Source organism: Paramisgurnus dabryanus, chromosome 1 (genome assembly GCF_030506205.2).
Source record: "Paramisgurnus dabryanus chromosome 1, PD_genome_1.1, whole genome shotgun sequence".
Classification (NCBI taxonomy): Eukaryota; Metazoa; Chordata; class Actinopteri; order Cypriniformes; family Cobitidae; genus Paramisgurnus; species Paramisgurnus dabryanus.
In genome coordinates, this window is record NC_133337.1 from 12,845,225 (window position 1) to 12,867,647 (window position 22,423).

General features: G+C 37.0%; 3 protein-coding genes and 2 long non-coding RNA genes across 7 annotated transcripts; 1 reads left to right on the forward strand and 4 right to left on the reverse strand.

Moving 5' to 3' along the window:
* Nucleotides 1–326: 326 nt before the first annotated feature.
* On the reverse strand, nucleotides 327–2,372 carry ssbp1 (single-stranded DNA binding protein 1). The gene is made up of 7 exons (XM_065265628.2): nucleotides 2,241–2,372; nucleotides 1,764–1,835; nucleotides 1,626–1,683; nucleotides 1,187–1,327; nucleotides 964–1,051; nucleotides 786–874; nucleotides 327–673 (listed from the first exon to the last, which is right to left on the reverse strand). The coding sequence occupies exons 2-7, from the start codon at nucleotides 1,785–1,787 to the stop codon at nucleotides 630–632; spliced, it is 444 nt and encodes a 147-aa protein (XP_065121700.1). The 5' UTR covers nucleotides 1,788–1,835; nucleotides 2,241–2,372; the 3' UTR covers nucleotides 327–629.
* A 193-nt stretch (nucleotides 2,373–2,565) lies between these two features.
* On the reverse strand, nucleotides 2,566–15,742 carry c1h12orf56 (chromosome 1 C12orf56 homolog). Of its 3 annotated transcripts, none has more exons than XM_065265708.1 (13): nucleotides 15,358–15,742; nucleotides 13,337–13,526; nucleotides 12,843–12,921; nucleotides 5,459–5,795; nucleotides 5,102–5,190; nucleotides 4,757–4,901; nucleotides 4,539–4,627; nucleotides 4,347–4,436; nucleotides 4,163–4,259; nucleotides 3,902–3,970; nucleotides 3,725–3,802; nucleotides 3,399–3,577; nucleotides 2,566–3,304 (listed from the first exon to the last, which is right to left on the reverse strand). In XM_065265708.1, the coding sequence occupies exons 1-13, from the start codon at nucleotides 15,583–15,585 to the stop codon at nucleotides 3,190–3,192; spliced, it is 1,785 nt and encodes a 594-aa protein (XP_065121780.1). In that variant the 5' UTR covers nucleotides 15,586–15,742; the 3' UTR covers nucleotides 2,566–3,189. The 3 variants fall into 3 exon arrangements, with proteins under 3 accessions (XP_065121780.1, XP_073668786.1, XP_065121779.1); XM_073812685.1 differs by having other exon boundaries at nucleotides 3,432–3,577; nucleotides 3,902–3,976; XM_065265707.1 differs by having other exon boundaries at nucleotides 3,902–3,976.
* Nucleotides 6,932–8,352, forward strand: LOC135747045 (uncharacterized). Its single transcript, XR_010531660.2, has 5 exons — nucleotides 6,932–7,118; nucleotides 7,620–7,713; nucleotides 7,812–7,945; nucleotides 8,028–8,129; nucleotides 8,240–8,352. It is a non-coding gene; the product is annotated as an uncharacterized lncRNA (long non-coding RNA).
* On the reverse strand, nucleotides 8,131–9,835 carry LOC135747046 (uncharacterized). The gene is made up of 3 exons (XR_010531662.2): nucleotides 9,325–9,835; nucleotides 8,837–8,894; nucleotides 8,131–8,434 (listed from the first exon to the last, which is right to left on the reverse strand). It is a non-coding gene; the product is annotated as an uncharacterized lncRNA (long non-coding RNA).
* A 2,309-nt stretch (nucleotides 15,743–18,051) lies between the features above and the next one.
* On the reverse strand, nucleotides 18,052–22,189 carry LOC135745893 (uncharacterized). Its single transcript, XM_065264328.2, has 5 exons — nucleotides 21,877–22,189; nucleotides 19,419–19,610; nucleotides 18,939–19,095; nucleotides 18,675–18,860; nucleotides 18,052–18,594 (listed from the first exon to the last, which is right to left on the reverse strand). Exons 1-5 carry the CDS (start codon nucleotides 22,058–22,060, stop codon nucleotides 18,354–18,356), a joined length of 960 nt encoding a protein of 319 aa, XP_065120400.2. The 5' UTR covers nucleotides 22,061–22,189; the 3' UTR covers nucleotides 18,052–18,353.
* Between the last annotated feature and the right edge of the window lie 234 nt (nucleotides 22,190–22,423).

A 22,423-nucleotide genomic window follows, 5' to 3' on the forward strand; every position in this document is an offset into this window, starting at 1 on the left:
TCTTATATCATTACTATAGCAACAAATATTTACTACACTGATTTATATGACACTGGTTTATATTTATTTGGAACTTTATAAGTATTTTAAAAGTAACAAAGTATGAAACAAGAAATAAATGAAACTACTCTATTTTTAGCATCAGACAGTAACACTTTAGATAAAATGGGAGATTTTGAACTAAGTGCTTTAAATTTTGAAATTACATAAAGTAGTATTGTGGTGGGCATAAATATTTGTAATAAACTTTTCACAAAAGCTGTCATATTTATAGACATAAGCATGATAGCACAACAACAAATTTGAAAATATATTTTTTCACATAATGATTTTCAACATACCTTTAATATCTTCGAAGTTACTAATAAAGTAAATGTATAATTCTGTTACAAAAACAGCCCAATCCAGTTTATGGGCCAGGAACATTGTTTCCATGACAAAGTGCATTGACTGACGCCCTCTATCGGAAATAAGAGAGCATGTCAACTAAACTAACAACTTTTCTTCATTTGTTAATGTATGACTGTTAAGGCTAGGAATAAAGTCACAAGTTTATTGTCAATGAGCAGAGTAACACTATACAAAATATCTTCCATCTTCTTTTGGTTCCTAAAGTCTAAGAAAGCTTTTCACAACTGGTCTCGGACATTTTCACTTAAAAAGACAATATTATCTGTGGAAAGAGAGAAAAAAAGTACATCTTGACTACTAAGGCAAAGAATTGGGAACTGATGGGTAATTAAGACATGTTAAGCATCAGAAGTAAAGAGGCACTGAAGACTAACCTGCGATAATAGTTGTTGCTTGTCGCCTGACATTATTTTTATCCACATATTCACCATAGTCAAGCTTTCCTTCAACAAGAATTCGTGATCTGAAAAACATTGGGTTAATTATAGTAGGCAAGACATTTGTTCCAGTTTATATATTTTTTCAATGGTAAAAAAACAACAGAAAACACACCCTTTTTTCACATACTGATATGCCACATCTCTGAGGCCTGGTTTGAATACTGAAATTCTGTGCCATGTTGTTTTCTGGCTGACATCTCCTGTTTAACCAACAAACCTATGTAAGTTTGTTTTAACAAATTGTCATATGCAAATCTTCTGACTTTTGACTAATGAGTAATGGAAATACATCCCCAAAAGGATTTTGGTGCACAGAGTCCTTTATAAACTTTCACCTGTATTTGTGAGTTCTCCCTCCCCTGAACGCCACATCTCATTGGTTGCCATAGAAAAGATGGTGACAGGATTTCTGCCCTCTACCTGTCTCATGACAGGGTCTTGCCCCACTCGCCCGAGCAACTGCACCTTGTTAATAGCTATTCAATGAGATATAAAAGCAAACAGTTCAAGTAATTTGTTTGAAGCATAAAAAACTAAGCCCTCTACCACACTAAAATTTAACCTATTAAAACTATGGTGGATGATGGATGAAATCTGCTATTCCTTTTAAATTGTACATAGATTCAAAAGAGCAAAATAAATTTTATGTACATTAAAATATAAAATTAAGTGATGTGTAATGTTAAATAGTTAACAATAATATTAATCAAGTAGCTTCCAACTGAAACATAACATCCCTGTCATGTAGAATGACATTGATTGACACATACTCACATCTCTCCAAAATCAGACTTGTATCTGTGGTCCTGTGTCTGATGAACTGTTTAAGTATCTATCAGGATTAACAAAGTAACAATCAGCAATAACCACTATTACCTGAAATTATTACATTTATGGAGATAGTCAATGTACCTGCGCAGAGGCATTTCTCAACATTATCTTTTCTTTGTGTTCTTGTTTCTCCGTGGAATTTTTTTAATTACCCTTAAAAAAACAAAAAGCACATTCACATTATACAAAAGTGTGACTAATTTGGATAAAAATAACATTCAAAAGAGATTATTAGCATTATTCCATGAGGCCACATGTTATTTGGTTAAAAGTTTTTCCTTGTTTAAGGAAACACTCTCAGAGTATCAAGTATAGACGTGGCCATAAATGTGCCACATTAGTTCATTTCAGTTCTTTTCTTTATATAAGATCTAAATCACTTTTAGCAAATCTAATGAAGAATCACATGTAGTTAATCTCCCGCCATTCGCGTACATAAGGTGCTTACGTTTATAGAATAAAGCTCGTGTTTATTTACGCGCAGAAATAATGCTTTGCATTTTATATTATTTACGCTATAAATGTAAAAGACTAAACTACAGATAAACTCTCACTTACAAGTTCAACAGAGCTCAAGAATGCTTCAATAACGCCTCACGCTGTTTCCGGTCCGCCTTTGAAAACATTCCGTAGTTGCATCAACGACACAATAGTTGCGTTCCGACACTTCCGGTCAAGCGCTTCTTATCGTTTCCAATATAATAGTATTTTAATAATATCAATAACATATTAGTAACTATTTTTATTGTTTATTTTATTGGGGGCTCACATACACGTAAGCATTACCACCAATCAGTAGGCTAACTATTTATTATCACAAGTATTAATTAAACAAGTGTAATAAAAATGGTTTAAGTAAAAAAAAGGGATACATACGAAAATACATATTTAAAATAAAATTTTATTTCAGGCCATGAGGTACATAGAGTTCCTGTAAATAAATACAATTGTCAAAGTGCAAACAAATGATATCCAAATATAGACCCATTATTACCAAATAAGTGCATCCGTACAAGTGTCTACTAGTTACTGTAAGTTTGAATTTATGACACTGTTTTAGGTATTTCTTATATAAAATACTGTGATAAATCGCATATACTTGATGTTCTACAAATTAATTGATGACAGGTGTATTATACAGCCATCTTTTATAAATTTACATAACATAAATAGTTCAAGTAATTTTGTATATTAAATGTTGTGATGTTCCTGTTCTGTGGCTTTGCATACCATAAAATCCAACATTCTTACGCTTATTCTAGTTAACAAAACCCTGAGTACAATAAAAGGTGATAACAGAGTGTAATCCTGCAATTTCTGTTTCAAGCGGTAAGACACAATACAAGACTTTAACATTAAGGTGCTGCATAGTCATTCAAAGGCATATTTCCACATCAGAACATCTCTGCATCTGTGTATGTGCAGAAGAAATTCACTGGAGAGAGAGATGCGATAACATAGACAGATTTAAAATGTCAGGATCTGTGAGCTGTAGCTACAGGGGAGCTCAGGGTTTCTGAAGAACCAGACTGGTGAGCTGGGAAAGCAGAAGCTGGGTGGGTTGACTGATGGGGTACTGCTGGGGCAACTTGTGCTTCAGCGCTGACATCTTAACATAGTACCTTTAAAGCAACAGTACACAAAAGCATGACAGTGTTACAATTAAAAGTAAACTGCTGGAAACATTTTAGAGTGTAATTCTTGCTATTGAAGAACCTGAACTCTTCTTTAAAGGTTGACCGGATGTACTTGCTCAGGCAGATGCTGTGCTGTAGACAAGCTAACAGAAGACGGCATCGCTGGTACAGAAGAACCGCCTGAGAAGGGCTGACAGGATACTGCTCATCTGAGAGAAGCAGAACCACCTGCTGGGCTTGATATCCAACAAATGGCAGCTATAATAGAGTGACGAGGAAGAAACAAAACGGATCAAGTACATTGAAGGTATTTCAAACACCTATATACCTTTCTAAAACAGGCATGCTCATCCAGCAAGTAACTCAATGACACAGTAGGCTATGAAAATGAAATTGTAGACTTACCAAGAAAGGGTGAGGTTTAATCATTCGAAGCACCCAGCTGACCGTAAGGAAATGTCCCAGAGCAGGAATGCGACTAGCCTTCCAACCACAAATGAAACGGATAAAGATGACCAGTGTTATGTATCCATTAGCCACACTTTTGACACCATGCATATGCTTTAGAAATGTGCTACTCACTTCCTGACAAAGAATAACAACCTCAAAAAGTAAAGCAGATGCTGCATCCAGATAGTCCGCCTGCAAACCCTGCAGCTGTGACATAACATAAACATGCCACAATTAAATGAGAAGTTCTTCATTAAATAATGACTGAAACAATATCTATACTAGATTAGTAGACTATATGGTTTTGTTTATAACACAACATTTTGTTTAAAGGGGTAGACATATGCCAATACGAAAATTGTATATTGTAATTTAACAAGGCGAATATTATACCGTAGTATTTGAGGATTGGGAGCCATTAGTAAAATCTGGGAGTTGAAGTTCTGGATCACACACTAGGGCAAGAAGCATGTTTGCCGTAAGAGCCCCCCTGCATCAAAATAATTATTAAATAAATAAACGCTCACATGTAATCCTATCAGAACATGGATGGTATAGTTGAAATTATATCTCTTACTGTTTAGCTGTTAGCATGCTGAGTCGGGCCGGTTCAATTTCTGTTTCCCTAAACATCAGGCTTAATATCTGAACCACTAATGTACAAAGGCTGGGATACAGAGAGACATCAGCTTACACATAAATACAAACCACATGTCTACTAACAAGACCAGCTACTTGCTTTTATTACAAGAAGACGTATAAGGCTTACAGAAATCTGTCAACTGTGTGTATTCCTTCCCGGGTGGCCCGAGAGCTGTCAGACAGTGTTTTCACCAGGAAAGGATAAAGGTCAGATGACTGAGGAGAAAAATGACAGTGACAATACTTGCTTATATTCTAATAGACCTGTGTTAGTAAATGTCCTTATTACGAATATCTTTACACATTAAAATCATACACACTACAAACAAAGTCTAGGAGGTTTACCCTCCAAAAAAGTTTTTTGATGGTGGGATTGCGGTATGTGGCTGTATGGAGCTCCTGCAGGAGTAAATATAAACTCTCCAGACTGATGTCCTCCTGAAGCAACTCTCCGCTTAACTGACTGAATAAGTGACATGTCCGCTCCCAGCTGCACACAGTAACAGTATATAATCTTCATTCAACAAACACTTTCTCAGTCGTTACATTTTACTACAAAGACAAACCAGGATACATTTTACATTGGGTTACCAGCATAATTCTTTAACCAGTAAGCCACATTACAGCCTTTAAGGGAGATTTTATTAGGAGAGTTGCTTTTTCTTTTGCAAAAGATTTCAAAATGTTTACCTTATTTTGTGATATTTCTGTTCCTCAGGAGACGATGAGGACATCCCACATCTCTTTCTGTACGCTGGGTCAAGCATCAGTGTTGATCTCTACAAACACAAAGGAGCTGGTGAGTGATTTGACAGTTCTTGTCACAATGCCCATGGTAAATATTTCAATTTTTTCTTTGAGCTCTAAACATACAAATAGAAAATGTGTTTACATAAAAATTTTAATTATTATGAATTAATATTCAAGAAAGGTACTTCTGGAAGAATCATCGATCAAAATAATTTGTGCCCTAAACGCATACTTAGAAACTAACAGGTAGAACTGAACTCATGTGCACACCACAAACCCACAGTGTCAGGCACATACTATAATGTAACTGCTCCAGGAGCTCTGAAGGTGTAGATATATTCGTGAGGTAGGAGACACAGCATAAAGGTGTAACTCTTCTTCCTTCTCATGCTCTTCCTCTTTGTCTTTCTCCACCAGAGTCTTCCTCACCAACTTTGCCAGGCTCGAACTTCTACGACTGAAAGCTGGAGCCCATCTCTGCTGGTTTGGGATGCTGGGTGGAGGCGCTGAGCCTGAGGAGAGGGCAGGAGAGGGGGGCTGAAACAGACTCAAGCCCAACAAATCCTTGTTTGGACATGAGGTTGAACACCTCTTTGTGATGATGCTGTTGTCCTCTTCCAGCAGTCCTCCATCACTGTAAGAAGGAAAATAAATGAAAGCTTTGTATCTTATGTAGGATCCACATATGGGGGCGGTTTCCCAAAAAGGGTTTAGATTAATCCAGTACTTAGTTATATAAGGACATTTAGGTAGTTTTTTTTTAACAAACAAACCTATTAAGGTCTGTCAGTACAAGGTGTTTTTAAATGAAGGCACCTCAAACATGCATTATAGTCTGGGACTAGGATAAGCCCTGTCTGGGAAACCACCCCAAAGTGTTTTAGTTAAAGGGGACATTTCACAAGACTTTTAAAGTGTAAAATAAACTTTGGTGTCCCCACAGTACATATCTGAAGTTTTAGCTCAAAATTCCCCAATAGATAATTAATTATAGCATCTGAAAATTGCTCCTTTGTAGGTGTGAGCAAAAATGTGCCATTTTGAGAGTGTTCTTTTAAATGCAAATAAGATGATCTCTGCACTAAATTGCAGTGCCATGTTTGGATTGTGCAGATTAAGGGGTGGTATTATCCCCTTCTGACATCACAAGGGGAGCAAAAGCTTTTCATGATATTTACCCTTTAAGGCAAATGTTGATTATAAATATTTGTATTCAAATTTCAATGCAAAAAAGTATTGACTTTTTATTTTATTAAAAGTAAATAATAATAATAAGGTGATTAAGTCATATCAACATAAGTTAATTTATAACTATTAATTATAATTAACTTGTTATAGCACATTCTTACTAAATTACTTGGGCAGCCAAACTGATTATACTTAAAGAGCACCTATTAGGGGGTTCGTGTTTTTAAACATCCTTTTGTGTGTAAGTGTGCATTAGTAGATGCTAACGATATTCAAAAAGTACATACCTCAAAGAAAACGATGACGCGAGTTATCGTCTCTAACGTTCGAGGACTACAAAAAACACTCGGATTGTAGGCAACAGTTTACTTCCTGGGATTAGTGACGTAGATAAGACCAACATTATCATAGTTCAGCCCTCTCTGCTTTGCTTGGGTACGCCCTCAAAGACGAGGGTGGGGAGCGCCGAGTCAGAAGAGAGCTAAAATGGCGGAGGTTGTGAGTCCCTGCTTTGACTCTGTTTGCAAACTCTTGTTTCATTGTTTAAGCAATTAAATCTCTCGAGTAGACGCTGCTCTTTAGATGCGAGGGCAAAATAGCACTTTATGGACTTACACAGAGGACATCATGTTTAATACGGTTCCGGAAAAATCCAGTCAGAAGTTGTTCACGGAGTTTTCACAATAACTGCTTCTCATGAACCAAAGCTGGATTTGCGCGAGGTCTCCTCTTGAAAGTTGGATTACTGTGCACTTCTGGATCACAGGCTGTAAGTATTCACGTTTATTATTTGCCTTTTACAGTACGTTACGTAACCGGAGATTAACATAATGTGCGTGTAGAGCTAAGCTTGCAAGCTAATTGTCTTGTGTTGTAATACTGTATTTCATAAACAACGTACCATATTTACACACGTGTATGTTGAATTATGCAGACTATCGTTTTTTTTATCGATGTTGGTTTAGACATGTTTACAAACTTGCTAAGTTGCTAAGCTAAATACAAATACAAATGCCAGCTAAACTGTTACCAGTAAAAGTACAGATGATTTGTTTAAAGTTATATGTATTTTACTGTTGTATTTACTTGAAGCTTTCTTAGATTTTGAAACGAAGTAAACACGTAATGTGTGTTGCTAATGTTGGGCCATGGAATATGTAATACATTAACGTTTTAATGAATAGTCTAACGATTTACAGTCATGGTACTCTATTGTTATAATATGTCTTTTTGACTGAATACATGTTTGTTTTATTTGTCTATATCTTAGATTCGCAGCTGTACACATCCTTCTACACTGTATGCAAACATGCAACATCATAACACACAGTACAAGGAGTCAGACTGGCATATGAGGAGCAAAGGTGTGTAACACACATGATGTATTTAGCTAGTGAAACCACTACCAGTCTTAGATGTATAACTGATGATGACAAAGTTTTTTTTCTCTGCATAATCATAGGAACCCAGGCAGTAGCATCGTTTCACAATGTTTCCATCACCATCATCAGTGGATGCCTTTGCCGTCCGTAGCCTGAGATTTCAGATTTGCAGCAAAATTTTTTTGATTTTCTCATTTATTGGAATGCTGTGCAGGTATATAAGTATTTTAGTAACTTTGTTAAATAAAGTAGTATTTACTTTTACAATAAATTAATTGCTTGTTTATATTTTACAGGTATTTGTACCTTGCAGCCATCCATTACAATGTCACCAAGCCGTAACAAAAGCAGGAGGGAAAGTACAAGGCTATGTTCCCAAAACACACAAGTGACATACCGTAAGCAGTAATGTTTTATTTCAAATACATTCATAATTAAAAACTTAATGTATGAAGCAGGGAAATAAATGATCAAAACAAAAGATTTATTGACTGCAATATTTCTACAGTTATGTGGATGATGTGATCAGGCTTGTGTTTGATGAGGTATTTGAAGATAAGCTGAAGGAAACCCCGATTCCAATGGACCTGGCATCACAGTTTGAGAGACCTTCAAAGGAGGACGTGATTGCATGCCATCTTCAGTGCAGGGGTCATCGAAAGCCAAAATTGTGACCGATCTGATCAGGAAGCTCCAAGCGTATCTGGAGAACAACACACGACAGGATGATAACCTTATAGTGTCGTCTTAAATAGCACCAGCTGACAAAGCTTTGATATGCCATTTATCTGAATAGATAGCTGTAAGAAATGAATTGAAAAATTTTTGAAAGAAGAGCACAATATGGTTACTAAAGTATGTTTATTTGTATATTGTTTAACATTTAAATATATATTTGTAATAAATAAATAAAACTTTTGACTGACTATTATATTTTCTTTAAAGTTACATCTTTTGTTCTTTTGGGTATTTTGTTACTATAATGATACTTTAGTGTTATTGGTTTAAAAATGTAATAAAACTTACTCTAGTCCTGCACCTCAAAGGCTTATAGTCGGTACAATAAATGTTCTGTGTGTAGGGATTTAGACAATTTGTGCAAAACCTGGATGATGAATCACGCAGGTAAGAGGCCCTGGAACCTGTTGCATTCTCCTTAAAACCTAATAAGTAAAAACATAGCACTTATAAGTAAGCAGTTTTTCATAATAAAGTTTCCCATAGTGAAATAATGTAGAACATTCATTTCAATTAATACTTTCTTTGTGCTACATTTGGTGTTTCCATATAGTTTGCACAGTGATATAGTATGTAAACAGTCTTTTATAATACAGTTTACTATAGTAAAATAATGTTAACAAATGAAATAGTTTTATAATCATTTCAACAAATACTTTCTATGTGCTACATTTGGTGTTTCCATATAGTTTGCACAGTAATATAGTATGTAAGCAGGCTTTTTTAATAAAGTTTACTATAGTAAATAATGTTAATAAGTGAAATAGTTTTATAATCATTTCAAAAAATACTTTCTATGTGCTACATTTGGTGTTTCCATATAGTTTGCAAAGTAATGTAGTACGTTATAATTACCTTTTGGATGTCTTTGCAACACATTTTCGTCTTCGTTTAGCATTCTGGCAGAGCTAAGGACACCTAAAAAAGTTAAATCCAATCGCGTTAATTGACGGAGATCGTTTATATCGTAACGCCGTCTGAACTCTCTGGATCGAGCTTGAAGTGGTAAGGCAGTACAGACACCATCGTTTATAGAGAAATATAGCGCTTGTTTACGTTGCCTGTGACTCTCAGTCAGAACCGGAAAACCCACGCGTAGTCAGGGGCGTAACCTTTCAAACACACGCCGAACCCAGTTGACCAATAACAGTTGAGTAGTCATCTGACCAATCCGAATACACAAGACATTTTGGGAGGCGGAGACAGGAACTAAACCGAGCGTTTTCCAGACAGTGGGAAATCGGTGAGGTATGTAAGCAATTTATAAGACTCACAGTGCATTAGTTCAAGTTTTAATAACATGTATGTACTATGGGATATTACAATAACGTGCTAACGTGCTCATTTATTAGCATAATTGGTGCTCTTTAAAATACTTTTTATAGTGCATAAATAAAATGCCAAATGGTTCAATAAAAAAATCACTATTTAACCAAGTAGTATTTATGCCTATTCCTATTGTTCAAAATATAGGCAAAAAGTTAATCAACTAAGCTAATATTTTATTTATTTAACAATGTAAGACTTCTTGAATATATGTCCTATGATCCATAAATCTTGTGATTGTTATAATCTGAATATTATTATTTAAAGGGGACAGAGAATGAAAAAACATTTTTACCCGACTTTTGTCTTTGTTGAATAATGGTAGTCTACCCGCATTCACGAACATACAAAAAGTGCTAGACATGCTAAACATCTCAGTCTCATAGAAATTCCTCTTTTAGAAATGTCAGCCAGAAAACAGCCCAATCTGAAAAACTGATGCTTATGACATCACAGGCATCTAACTGCTCCTCCACTTTAAAATAATTGGCTACAATTTTTGAGTGGCAACAAGGTCAGCCAATCAGTAATGAGATTGCAAGTTAAGACAGTAGGGGGAGCCAAATAGGTGCAAAACCACTTGTTTTAAATCCCCCACCCTAATAGAGCTCTGAAAGAGGTTTTTAGGAAGCTTCTTAGGCATTACAGACCCAAACAAAAAATGTTTTGTCTACATGTCACATCACAGAACAATGATAAATACCCCATTCAATCATTCTATGTCACCTTTAACAGGGCCTGCACATTAAAGCATTAAAGTAACCAAATGTATTGTAAATTTTCTGCCAGGACTTGTTAATTTTACAGCATTTCTGTTGACCCTAAAACACAACTCTGTTAAGTGCAAAATTCAAAATACAGGTAAAACAGCTGTAAAAAAACAATACAGTTTTTACAGTACAGTACTGTGCCCTATTTGTACAGATTTTACATGACTTCAACCTAATCACAGTGTCACTGAAAGATAGAAAAATCACAAGGAGGCGCCAGTGAGGGACTCACAGTGCACAGTGGAGCACAACTCTTGGATGCTACACAAGGTTGTTCATGTAACTTCATTCTGTCTCAATCTCCTTTAATACGATGCAGGATAAAGAGAAAATCTTTCCATGTTCTCAGCATTTCGGTAGTGGAAAATGGCCACAATCTTATTTTAGACACACTGACCTACTTTTTTCAATGTTAATGTCTGAGAAACTCTCAATGATAATGACAGACCATCCCTGCACCCAAGCACACCACCAATTCCGACCTTAAATAGATGTATAAACGTTAGAAAGCTGGCTCTACATGAACACGATTTTAAACATCCCCTCAGACGCTTCCCATGTGGTTATGCGTGTCTCCTCAGACAACAGCAAGTGCTTACAAATTTGTGTTAAACATGAACTAATGGTCTCCCTTGGGTGTTATTCAACAAAGGGGGTGAGAGTATCTGCAATAAACATCACAATACTGCTCTCAGAACAGTCTCAGAGAGCCCAGATGAAGCAACACCACAGTGATGATGATGCTGGTCACATTGGCATCTCTCATTTTTCTTCAACATTTCATAAACACAGGTGTGAAACTAAGCACCAAGGCTTTTAATTGGACGTTTACTGCTCCGTGGTTTCCGTCTCATATTGTGCCCTGGCAACAGTGTGAATGACGCCAATGGCCTCCCACCCGTCCCCACGCTCACAGGTTGTAAAATCTTGTCATGGAGTCTCAGCAGTGCAAAACGCATAACAACAACAAAACCATCAACTATGAGTTTAAACTACAAATGATACATATTAAACTTGTAGGCTACTGTTTGGTTTGCTATCTACAGTATCCTACCTCATTAAACATACATTTGAAACATGATCGGTCCTCATTTCAGAGGCTTCTGTTACAACCTCACAGAGAAACGCAAATAGTGTCTGTAGAATATGAAATGTTTTGAATATGAAAATACTTTTATTTTCTTTCTTTCTTTTATTATTCTTGACACCATTCTAGCATCCGGCTCATGGAGAACTGGTTAATCCATACCCAAGTTGATCCACAGAAGTTAATCCATACACACATTGGGGGAGGGGCAATTCGGTATCTTCAATTCACCTAACTTGCGTGTTTTTTGCCTTTGGGAAGAAACCAGAGTAAACCCACGCCGACACATGGAGAACATGCAAACTCCACCTGAACTAGCTAGGGCTCAAACCGGGGACCTTGCAAATTTTGATTTATATAATAGTTTTATTATTCGGTAAAATTTGCTTTTCCTTTTTAATAAAAAATTGATATGCACATTCAATATGCAGCTCCTTCTTCTCTCTATAAGGGTGTTTCTAAGCCAACACTTCCCCTCTGCTCCTGAAGTTTTCCCAGCAGGCAGTCAGAGAGGACACATCACCGCTCTTCTAGTTTGCATGAAGTGATAAACTATTATATACTTAAAAACCATAAATGAATTTTGTACTACATTTTTTAGGACATTTTAAACAATTATTTGACAATTAATTAACAACTAATAAAACCGTTTTTTTTGTTGTTGTTGCATAACTGAGAAAATAATTACTTCCTAAAACAATTGTTGTGATGCTTATGTAAAGGTTGAACAAATAAGGACAACTTGTTAGGGCCCAAGCACCTGTTCTTCAAGGAGTTATTATTATATTAACCTCTGAAGCTTTATCACACTGGTATACTATAGTATACAACTTATCTCCCTATACTGTCAGCTTAGCAGAGCTAAGAACTTAATCAATTTAGTGTCCAGGCAACTAAGCACAAAGCACAGATATCTTGTGCTCTGAGGAGATCTGTATATAGCGATGTGATCCAGAATATCTCCACATTTGTTGTTTGTAAGCACCTGTTAGTTTAATATGATGGCTTGCGTGAGTTGCTAAGCAAACGTTTGTTCCAAACATTGTAGGGGCAATAAAAACCTGTACTGTGCAGATAAAGCACTTTGAATGGGTCGGTGTCACCCAGCACTATTAGTGATGAGCACAAATAGAGAGCTGTGTAGCAGTGAGAATGTGTTGGTAGGGCCGTTAACACTGAGAGGTTATTACCTCATTGATGAGGAAGAAATTCTGGAACCAATGGATTCGGATGGGGCTGAGCGAGTCGACAGGAGTACACTGCTTGTATCTGTAGGGCACACAGAGAATGACAGACAGGACCATAAGAAGATTATGCTAATTTTGCTTCCTTTAACTGAATCAGTTAGAAAACACTAATTTGGGGTGTATCTGGAAAGAGAAATAAAGCCTTAAAGTAAACTTAAGATCTTAAATGAACATTAAATGAACTTTATGGCTGTTTGTGAAGGTCAATGAGTCATAAAGGTCAACAAGATCAAGATAAAGGCTGTGTGTCTTTGCATGTCCTGCCAACTGTAAGGTTACTGCTTAGTTAGGCTTAGCTTTTTATCCTGCATTGGTTAAGCAGCTTTGCAGAATCTCAATGTTAAAGTGTCTGGCTACTTCTTAACACTCTGATACACACTCACACACCTGGTGCATGTGTCACTACTGCTACATTTAATTCAATTAACTCTTTTTACCCTCCAGAGAATGATGGGCTCCCAAGTTGAGTCCAATCAATGGTGATGCAGGTGGACAAACTGGCTCATTCTGGCTGAATCCTTTGGGTTCTGTGCTCTTTTTCCCAGCATTCTTCGCAGTATGGACAACACGAATATGCAGAGAACGCTCACGATGCTGTCCGCTGAGGAAATCCGGCAAATCGTTGATCTGTGAGCAGAGATGTTGTATTTTAGAGAGGCTAATTTAGTGTTAACAATAACAGATTGCTCTACAGAAAAAAAATTGTAATACTATTAAATTACATTTATTTAACTAAGGTTGACAGGAGCATTGTCATGTAATTCAACCAATCAGCTCAATAGGTCTCTTTATACATGGCCATCCCTCAACTCTGTCCGGTGACAGTTTTTTGCACCATCTCTCCTTTACCACCATCGACTCACTCTCTACTGGTATATTTATTCCAGTATTTCTACTATTATTCCAAATATACTTTATTTCATAGTTGATTACGTTATGCAAATTGGTGAAACATTTGTTTTATAATTATTCATTAACACCAATGGCTTTAGATATCTGTCAGTTGGCAGTTGTGATTAAATTACATTAACTGGCCTCATACATCAGCTTAGATTATTTTACATCAGACGAATCACTGAGCCAAAGGATCTACTAAATTGTGACAAGAGGAACGAATGATCTTTTAATAACTTCTACTCACTTCTACTTTGTAATATTTTCATAAATCTGGCATGTTGTATTTCCAACAGCAGGCAGATGAATATGCAATTATTATAGGTAATGACAGAAAAATTGCTGTTCTTTCACCATGGTGACATGAACATTTTTTATGCAGTAGGTCTTGAATCTGAAATGTTAATGACTCAGCTCTGGGCTGTGTAAATGCATAAGCTTTCCAAACAAACCTTTTAAAATGACAGAATAAGTAAATCTTCTCGTTATATAATAATATATATAACTGACGACGGGCCATTGAATTATAAGAAAATAATGCACACCAAGGCGGTTACACCGCAGGTGTGCATTATTTTCAATAATACCATGGGTCTGTTGAATGCTGCATTCTGATTGGCTGAGAAATGTTCCATGGGTGTGCATTAATTTCTGATAACCGCACACCTAACTTGTCAAATGTCTTAAAAATAGGCACCAAAGCAATGTTTGTGGTAACCGAGGTATAAGAGGAATAATTGACTCCGGTCCTTTGAATTATTTAAAAATAAAGCACATCCGCTTCGCGTCGTGCCGCATTGAACCTTGGGTGTGCATTATTTTCTTATAATTCAATGGCCCGTCATCAATTATTCCTTACATAATTCAAAGGACCGGAGTCAATTATTCCGCTTATACCACGGTTACCACAAACATTGCTCTGGTGCCTATTTTTAAGACATTTGACAAGTAAGGTGTGCGGTTTACAGAAAAATAATCAACACCCATAGAACATTTCTCAGCCAATCAGAATGCAGCATTCAACAGACCCGTGGTATAAGGTATGAATAATATATTTTGTATTTATACTACTAAGTTCCCTACTACTTACTCATCAAAATGTTAAATATGATTATTCTCTTATATGTGGTATTAACTTAATAGCATAAAAGAAAATTTTTTCGAACCCAGAAAACAAACATACTGAATAAAATGTATACCTTGTAATGCAAAATATTAAGGGTGCGATGAATTCGTAAATGTACACACAAGGAAATATCGTATCATTTAATAAATTGTGAAAGGTTCATATATAATATTTACACAAGAATTACAAATTACAAAAAAATGTTTATAGGCCTAATGTTTTAGTATTATGTCATTGTAGGGCAACGCTGTACTCGACATCAAGTCAATCCACATTACAGCACATGTATTGCACTATGCTTTATATTACTATTAAGTATAAATTATATTATAATTTATTATAATATTTCCAGGAGATCAACGCAAGGATCTTACGCACATATCTATATCCATAGCTGAAAGTAAAATATCACAGTGTTTATAAAGAATGCTCGCTTACCAGCTCAATGCTCGTGATGTCTCGAAAGCTGAGCGCCTTTCGCAGCGCGCGCGGACGATACTCGCTGAGGTACACGCGCTCGTCGCTCAATATCACGTGCATAAAAACCTTCTTCACCGACCCTGAGACCACCACACACGGCTCACAGGCTCGAATCCGCTCGTACACATCACGGCTGGTGTTTCTCTTCAGGAAAGAGTCCAGTTTACTGTTTGCGCTCCTGGCCATGGGAATGCGCTTCGCTCCTCTCCAGGTGTCACCTTCAACATCACAGGTCCTTTGTGCATACTGACATATTAAATGTTACACGGTGTCATATACACGTCTTTGATTTTCTGAAACTTGAAGACGACGGTGCTGATGCTGTGTTTATCTGTCAGTGACACCGGAGCGTCGTTGTCATTGCGCATGCGCAGCCACCCTTATTAATAGTGCATTACGGGTTGCTGCTTTCATTAGGAATCAACATACATACCATAGAGTTTAATAGACCATAACAATATGAAATGGGAAGAGTATACAGGCAATATAACCGATTGACTATTTCTGTAATGCTTTGTAAAAGACTAGAATATTCAAATTTCTATATTAGTACTATATTTCTATATTACTTTTAATGTTGCTTTTGCGTTTGGAGGGGAAAGCTTGCCAGCAGGGGCGTCATGCACCAATTTTTTTTAAGGGGGCACAGTGTCAACAGCTCACAGAAATTTGTGCATACACAGACATCAAACGAAATATTATAGAGCTTTCAGTCTTTTCCATGGCACTTACATTTCTAACAATCTGAAAACCCCCGCTTTCATGCAAAAACCTCCAAAATAAGATTGATGACTAACTTTAATATCAAATACTATTCAATCGGAATAATGACACATTTGCATCATATTTACATCTGAAACGGCATGTTTTATTTATTTAAGTCTTAATGGCTTGTTTAATTGTGTCATTAATGCATTTTGCACAACAACTACATTATCATATAAAATTAATGTAATTTTAAATCCATAAAGTATATAAACAACGAAAATGACATAAGCTATAGCCACGTGATTGAGTTTAATGTTCAATAATGATTTTAAAAAATATGTTTAGATAAAATTATTAGAGGAACGGATTAAATTTTTGCATTAAATTTTACCTCATGTAAGCATGTGAGATTCCGCACCCGCGTGAACTCTGGTGAACTTTGGCGTTGTGCCAAGAAGATGAATCTCTACTAATATAACGTTGAGACGGTCACATTTAAAACCAGACATGTTCTACACAGAGAAGGTTAACTGCACATTACCGTACTGGGGTTTGGAAATGTTGTGAGCGTTTCTAACACGTTTTAATTCCTCAGATAGCCAAATGCAGCAGCAAGCCAGCAACAGCAGAGAGCTCGTGAGCGCGGCCAGACGCTGATGACGTCTGCGACTGCGCTCTGACTGCAGCGCCAGCTGCCGCCAGAATAAAAGTAATGTAACATGATCAGAACACTATCAAAACGGCGAAAATCTCCGAAAAGTGACAAGGATGCAGCACAGAATGTATAATATTGTGCATATTAAACAGATTAAAAGTCAAATAACAGATTAATGGACGCTTATTTGATTTTGAGGTTGGATGCTAAATCCATTGGCTCAAAAAAACCAAGGGGGCAGGTGCCCCCTCAGTTTGAATGGGCATGACGCCTCTGCTTGCCAGGTATCTCTGGTTAGATTTTAAAGCTGTAGTTTTTATAAGGTTCAATGATTCTCAATAGATTTATTGACATTATGGAACAATTTCGCCACCTTGTGGATAAAGAAACGAATTCGACTTGCTCGTGTAGGTTATTTGATTGAAGTTAGTGGAGTACAAAAGCACCTTAACCTAAGTGAACTGTTTGACATTATGCCACACAGATCATGCAATTCTCATGCAGGAAAAATCAGGAAACCAGTTCTTGAGGGTGAAATTTTATTAACTCAGCCATAAGTTGAAACAACCCAGCACTGGTTTATTTAATAACCCAACATGTGTTCTGTACAATATTTACCAATAGGGTTTAAATATAACCCAGCAAAATTTAAGGTGCAGATTTTATTTAGTAATTCATTGGATTCATCAATTAAATAATCAATTAATAAAGAGACATTGTTATACAGAATGGCTCTAAATAATAATTTATGTGACGAGACACAAAAAAAAAGAAACAGATTTAATAAATTCAGTCTTTTTAATAGTTTTGTCTTGCAGCATAATCAAGTTCATAGGTTTGTGAGATCCACATGTCAGTCCATTTTCAGGACATCTGTAATTTACCTACACTGTAAAAAAATTCCGTAGAAATTGCAGCTGGGTTGCCGATAATTTACCGTAGATTTACATTTATGTTATTTACTGGCAAGAGTTTGTTCAAAGTTAAATGAACATTAAACATTTACAAGTCTTTGTCTTTACAGAGTAAAACTAAAAAAACAGCATCAAGCAAAACATTCTGGGAAACAAATTCTGAAGCAAAAAACAGAAAAAGGATGATGATGATTTCTGATTCCCAGAATGCTTTGCATGAGGCTGTTATTGTATGGTTTTATTCTGTGAAGATAAAGACTTGTTAATATTTAAAATTTATTTAACTTTAAACAAACTCTTGCCAGTAAATAACATAAATGTAAATCTACGGTAAATTACCGGCAACCCAGCTGCAATAACATTGAAATTTCTACGGAATTTTTTTACAGTGTATATTATCCATGAAAAAAAATAAAATGTTAAGGATACTAAATTACTATATGTTAATGCACAGAGAGGAGAGAAATACTGCCTGAATTGACCAACACATGGGCCAGCATCTAGATCTAGTGATGTGCATTGATCTAGATGGCTCTCAAATAAGACATACATTTTAGTCCATCATTTCTCTGTCTTTTCTGAGCCTCAATCCCCCTGCAGGAGACATTTCCATGTAGAGCCCATAAGCCGTCACCATGGCGATTGTTGTAAAACTCTGTAGACACAGAAGTTTGTTGCTATGGCCACAGACGCTGCGGAGTTCCACTGGGTTTGGGGTACGAGGGCAGAATAGGCCGTTCGTTCAGGCTTTCTGAGGGTGAAGGGGTGGAGAGATGGAGGTACACAGGTGCACTGGGTGCAGCTGGCACAGTGGGAGCTGTAGGTGTAGGCACCCTCTGCAGGACAACATGTGGATACACCTGACTCTCAGACCGATAAAGACCAGGAAGCGGAGCCTTTAAAAGGTTTTCTTGACTTCTGCAAAGCAAACACACATATAGAGAAAACTTTGATATCACATAATAGAAATATCTGAAAGCATTTGCACAGATTCGCACCTCAGATATCCACGGTTATCATAACCGGTCAGACCTCCTATATAAACTGGGCTGTCAAGGGACAGACGGGGGTCAAAGTGCTGGGATAGATTGTAAATTTTGGGTGGAGGAAAAGCTTCCCAGTCGCCTTCCTCTCGTTCCAGCCAGCACTCACTCCTTCTTGAAAACTTGCGTATGTCTCTCATCCTGTCAAGTCAAAAATACTGTAAACATGTATTTTTTGCCTACAAAGTTTCTTTTTAATGCCTGTGCATATGGACATACCTACTCCGGCTGTCTGTCCGTTCAGTCCTGTCTTTGCTCAGACGCTCTTGCAGGCAGCAAATGATGAAGGACACGGACATGGCAAAGATGACGATGCTGCTCACCACCGATGCAAGCACAGCCACTTTCAGCCCGCGATCCTCTGGTTTGGGAATTGCTACGAGAGTGACAAAGTATTCAGTTAAAGTGCATTGCATGTACTACCAAACTAAAAATGTGACCATGTTACTTAATCATACAGTTTGAAAAAAAAAACATTAGACAAATAAAAAATAAATAAAGTGATTTAGGACATCATAATGATTACACCCAGACCTTATTTTCATTATGCATCATTATTCATGCAGATATTTTTATTATATAATACTTGCTTGTGCATGCATTTAGATCAATAACTAATTTGCAAAAGCGGACTGATCATAAGTCACATCTTGATTGTTTTAATTACTTTATTAAAGAAATGACAGCAGAAACACTGACCCTCACAATCGGGTGGGTATTTGCTCCACTGAGGGATGTTGCTCCGTAGCACACAGGAGATTTTCTCACTGCCCACCAGCTGGTATCCCTCAAGACACCAAAACACCAAGACTGTACCCAGAGACATTTCAGTGCCCGTCTCTACATAGAAAGAACCTCGCCGAGGGGGCAGCAGTGAAGGACAGCTTAGGCCTGTTAATGCAGCACATGGACAAACATATGGTTTTAAAGCACTAGAAAGTGGAAGACACTTTAAGCAAATATTATATTGGATATAAAATGTACAATTATGCATTTGGCAGATGCTTTTCGAGTGTACATTTTATCAGTATGTGTTTTCACTGGGGATCAAACCTATGGCCTTTTGAGCTGCCCATGCAGTACTCTCTAACAATTGAGCTACAGTAAATAGATAGAAAAACTATAATCATTGATTTATTATTCAATTAAAGTGATCCGACTGTATGCTGTTCACATACACTTTTATAATACACAATCTCATGTTTAGAACGTGGTCAGACATTTGAACCTCACTATATATGCTAAAGATTCAGCACCCACATGGTGCTTAGTCCTTTCTGTCTTTTCCATAATCCACCTCTCCTCCAGTCTTCACATTCCCACAGAGTTTTTAATTTCGTCCTTTTTACCGACTGAATTGTCATCATTGTACTGTCTATCTCCACTGTACTGTCAATATACAGGCAAATTGAGCTCATGTTGACCGTCAGAGTCGGAGTGATTAAGCGGGTAGGGTACACTGGATCATGTTTATTGTTCACACCAGTTAGACTCCGGCAGTGTGTTTAAGCCCCTATGCTGGTTTCATTAAGCCTGGCTTAACTGGCATGGCAATGCTGCCCGAGTTTGATATCATTGCTAGCGTGAAGCATCCAGACTCCAAGGCAAGATAAATAAATAACTCATCACTTTCTTTTTTTGCGTTTTGTTCCCTCCCTTTTCAGTGAAGTTTTCTTAACATGATTAAATAAAGCATAGGGCATTGCAATATAAATTGATTATCCACAAGCCCCTGCGGGTGAGATGGCTGATGATTTTGCTTGAACACGTCTCCCTTGAGTGACCTGTAAAACCACAGACTGCCTTCAGCATCCAGCAAGCTACTTAAGTTCTGTTTATCAATACATCAATTGTGCAACTTTAGTCTCTAAAGCAAGAAGCAAAATGATTTAACATTGTTTATTATGTATATCACCCTGGTATTTTATAACCCCAGCTCATGGTTGGTCAGCTCATTGTCTGTTCTGCTCTGACATCAGAAACTATTTCTGTATACATTGGCTTTCACTCTTTGTCAATTAGGTTATCCTGCTTAAAACGTACATTGACGATGATGCCTCTGTATTTTCATTGTTGCAGGTGAATGGGTGACATTGGATGAATGAGTTAAGCTGATGAAAAAAAAATATACAGGTCATGTTTCATGACCCATAACACATTCTTGTCATAAGGTAATTTGTTCACAAAGGGATTCCACAGATCCATCCAGGAGAGATCCAAAAATCCTTTTGGTTTGCAGTATGCAGTACTACTTTGAACACAGAATACTGTACTGTACCGTACTGTACATGATCATGGTGGCGATACAGCAATGCTCTAGTTCAGTTTCAAAGCTGGCAACCTTATAATGTACAGTAGCTCAGAAACTGCCAAGGACTCTTAAACTGTCCGCCACGTGGCACAAAAGCCTCCATTGTTTTACCTGTGGAATAAACCTTAGGGTGCCTGATGCCTGTGAATAAACTGAAATGTACAACTATTAATAAAATCACATTATACAATCAAACAGAGGGCCTATATTACACACTACACACAGTTTAATAATGTCCACCTTTCTCTGTCAGACTCAAAGCGCCACAAATCTGTCACGCATACTGAGTTTAAATCAGGCTCATGTCAATAAACTATTTGCAAAGTACACTCAGCGTACGCATGGCTGAGGAGCGGGCTGATGCCAGCATATTTGATATATTCTCCAAAGATATTAAAAATTCCATCAATATTGTTTACTGTTCTCTCTGTGGTCAAGCTCTGTTTTGCTTGACCATGAAGCATTTTTATGGTCTCAGATTTGTGCAATTTTGAAAGCTGTGTTAGTATGTAAACTCTTAAGAAGATTTAGTTTTTTAAGCCCGCACATGAATTTGCATGTGAATAAATGCATGTGTGCTTATATATTTTTGTGCTTTTTTGCAGTTATAACATCTGTCTGAACAAAGAAAAGTTATGCACACAGTTTTTGTAATTCATACAAAAAGTGTGGAAAGTGCAATCCAGGTTACATTTAGACTTTAAAATATGAACTACAAAACAAATCAGAATTACAAATGAGAAATAAACTTTTAATAATTTTCAGTATACTGCAGTAATTGCTTGCATATAAATATAATGACATGCAATTGTTACAGCCGTAAAATAATGTTGTAGTTGTACACACCTGTGTAGTTGTTAGAGGGGAACTCTGTGCTGTTCATCCTGGTCTCAGTGGAAGGTGTTGTGGTTGTGTTACGTAGCAAACTCACAGAAGACTCTTCTTCTTCTGGTGTAAATGTCCAAACCAGAGTCCATGTTATAGACCACAGCAGGAAGCAGCAGACAAAGTGACTGTCTTTAAAAGCCATAGATGCTATGAGTAAACACCAGTATCAATGTCAGTGTGCCATATTTGGGTCTCAGTGCTGAATGGTCTGTTGTGACTCCAAAGATTTTATGCTTCAGCTGTTCACCCACTAACACTCCAACCTCTCTTCCAGAAGATCAAGTCCAGAGAGAGAGAGAGAGAGAGAGAGAGAGAGAGAGAGAGAGAGAGAGAGAGAGAGAGAGAGAGAGAGAGAGAGAGAGAGAGAGAGAGAAAGAGAGAGTGTGTGTGTGTGTGTGTGTGTGTGTGTGAGAGAGAGAGGGGTTGTTCTTGCTCTGTCGTGTGTGTTTCTCAGCCTCTCTTGGCTATAAGCTGCTTGTCAGTGAGCAAATAAACACAACGCTTG

What these genes read in the sequence shown, in the direction of transcription:
- LOC135745893 (XM_065264328.2), bottom strand. Translation starts at nt 22,060, where the DNA reads ATGGCTTTTAAAGACAGTCACTTTGTCTGCTGCTTCCTGCTGTGGTCT. An exon ending in ATACCCACCCGATTGTGAGG is followed by an intron (nt 19,096 to 19,418) that starts GTCAGTGTTTCT and finishes TCACTCTCGTAG; the next exon opens with CAATTCCCAAACCAGAGGAT. An exon ending in GATAACCGTGGATATCTGAG is followed by an intron (nt 18,595 to 18,674) that starts GTGCGAATCTGT and finishes TTTGCTTTGCAG; the next exon opens with AAGTCAAGAAAACCTTTTAA.
- c1h12orf56 (XM_065265707.1), bottom strand. Translation starts at nt 15,585, where the DNA reads ATGGCCAGGAGCGCAAACAGTAAACTGGACTCTTTCCTGAAGAGAAAC. An exon ending in AGCCCATCATTCTCTGGAGG is followed by an intron (nt 12,922 to 13,336) that starts GTAAAAAGAGTT and finishes TGTGCCCTACAG; the next exon opens with ATACAAGCAGTGTACTCCTG. An exon ending in AGCATGCTAACAGCTAAACA is followed by an intron (nt 4,260 to 4,346) that starts GTAAGAGATATA and finishes ATTTTGATGCAG; the next exon opens with GGGGGCTCTTACGGCAAACA.
- ssbp1 (XM_065265628.2), bottom strand. Translation starts at nt 1,787, where the DNA reads ATGTTGAGAAATGCCTCTGCGCAG. An exon ending in GGGAGAACTCACAAATACAG is followed by an intron (nt 1,052 to 1,186) that starts GTGAAAGTTTAT and finishes TTGGTTAAACAG; the next exon opens with GAGATGTCAGCCAGAAAACA. An exon ending in AGCAACAACTATTATCGCAG is followed by an intron (nt 674 to 785) that starts GTTAGTCTTCAG and finishes CTCTTTCCACAG; the next exon opens with ATAATATTGTCTTTTTAAGT.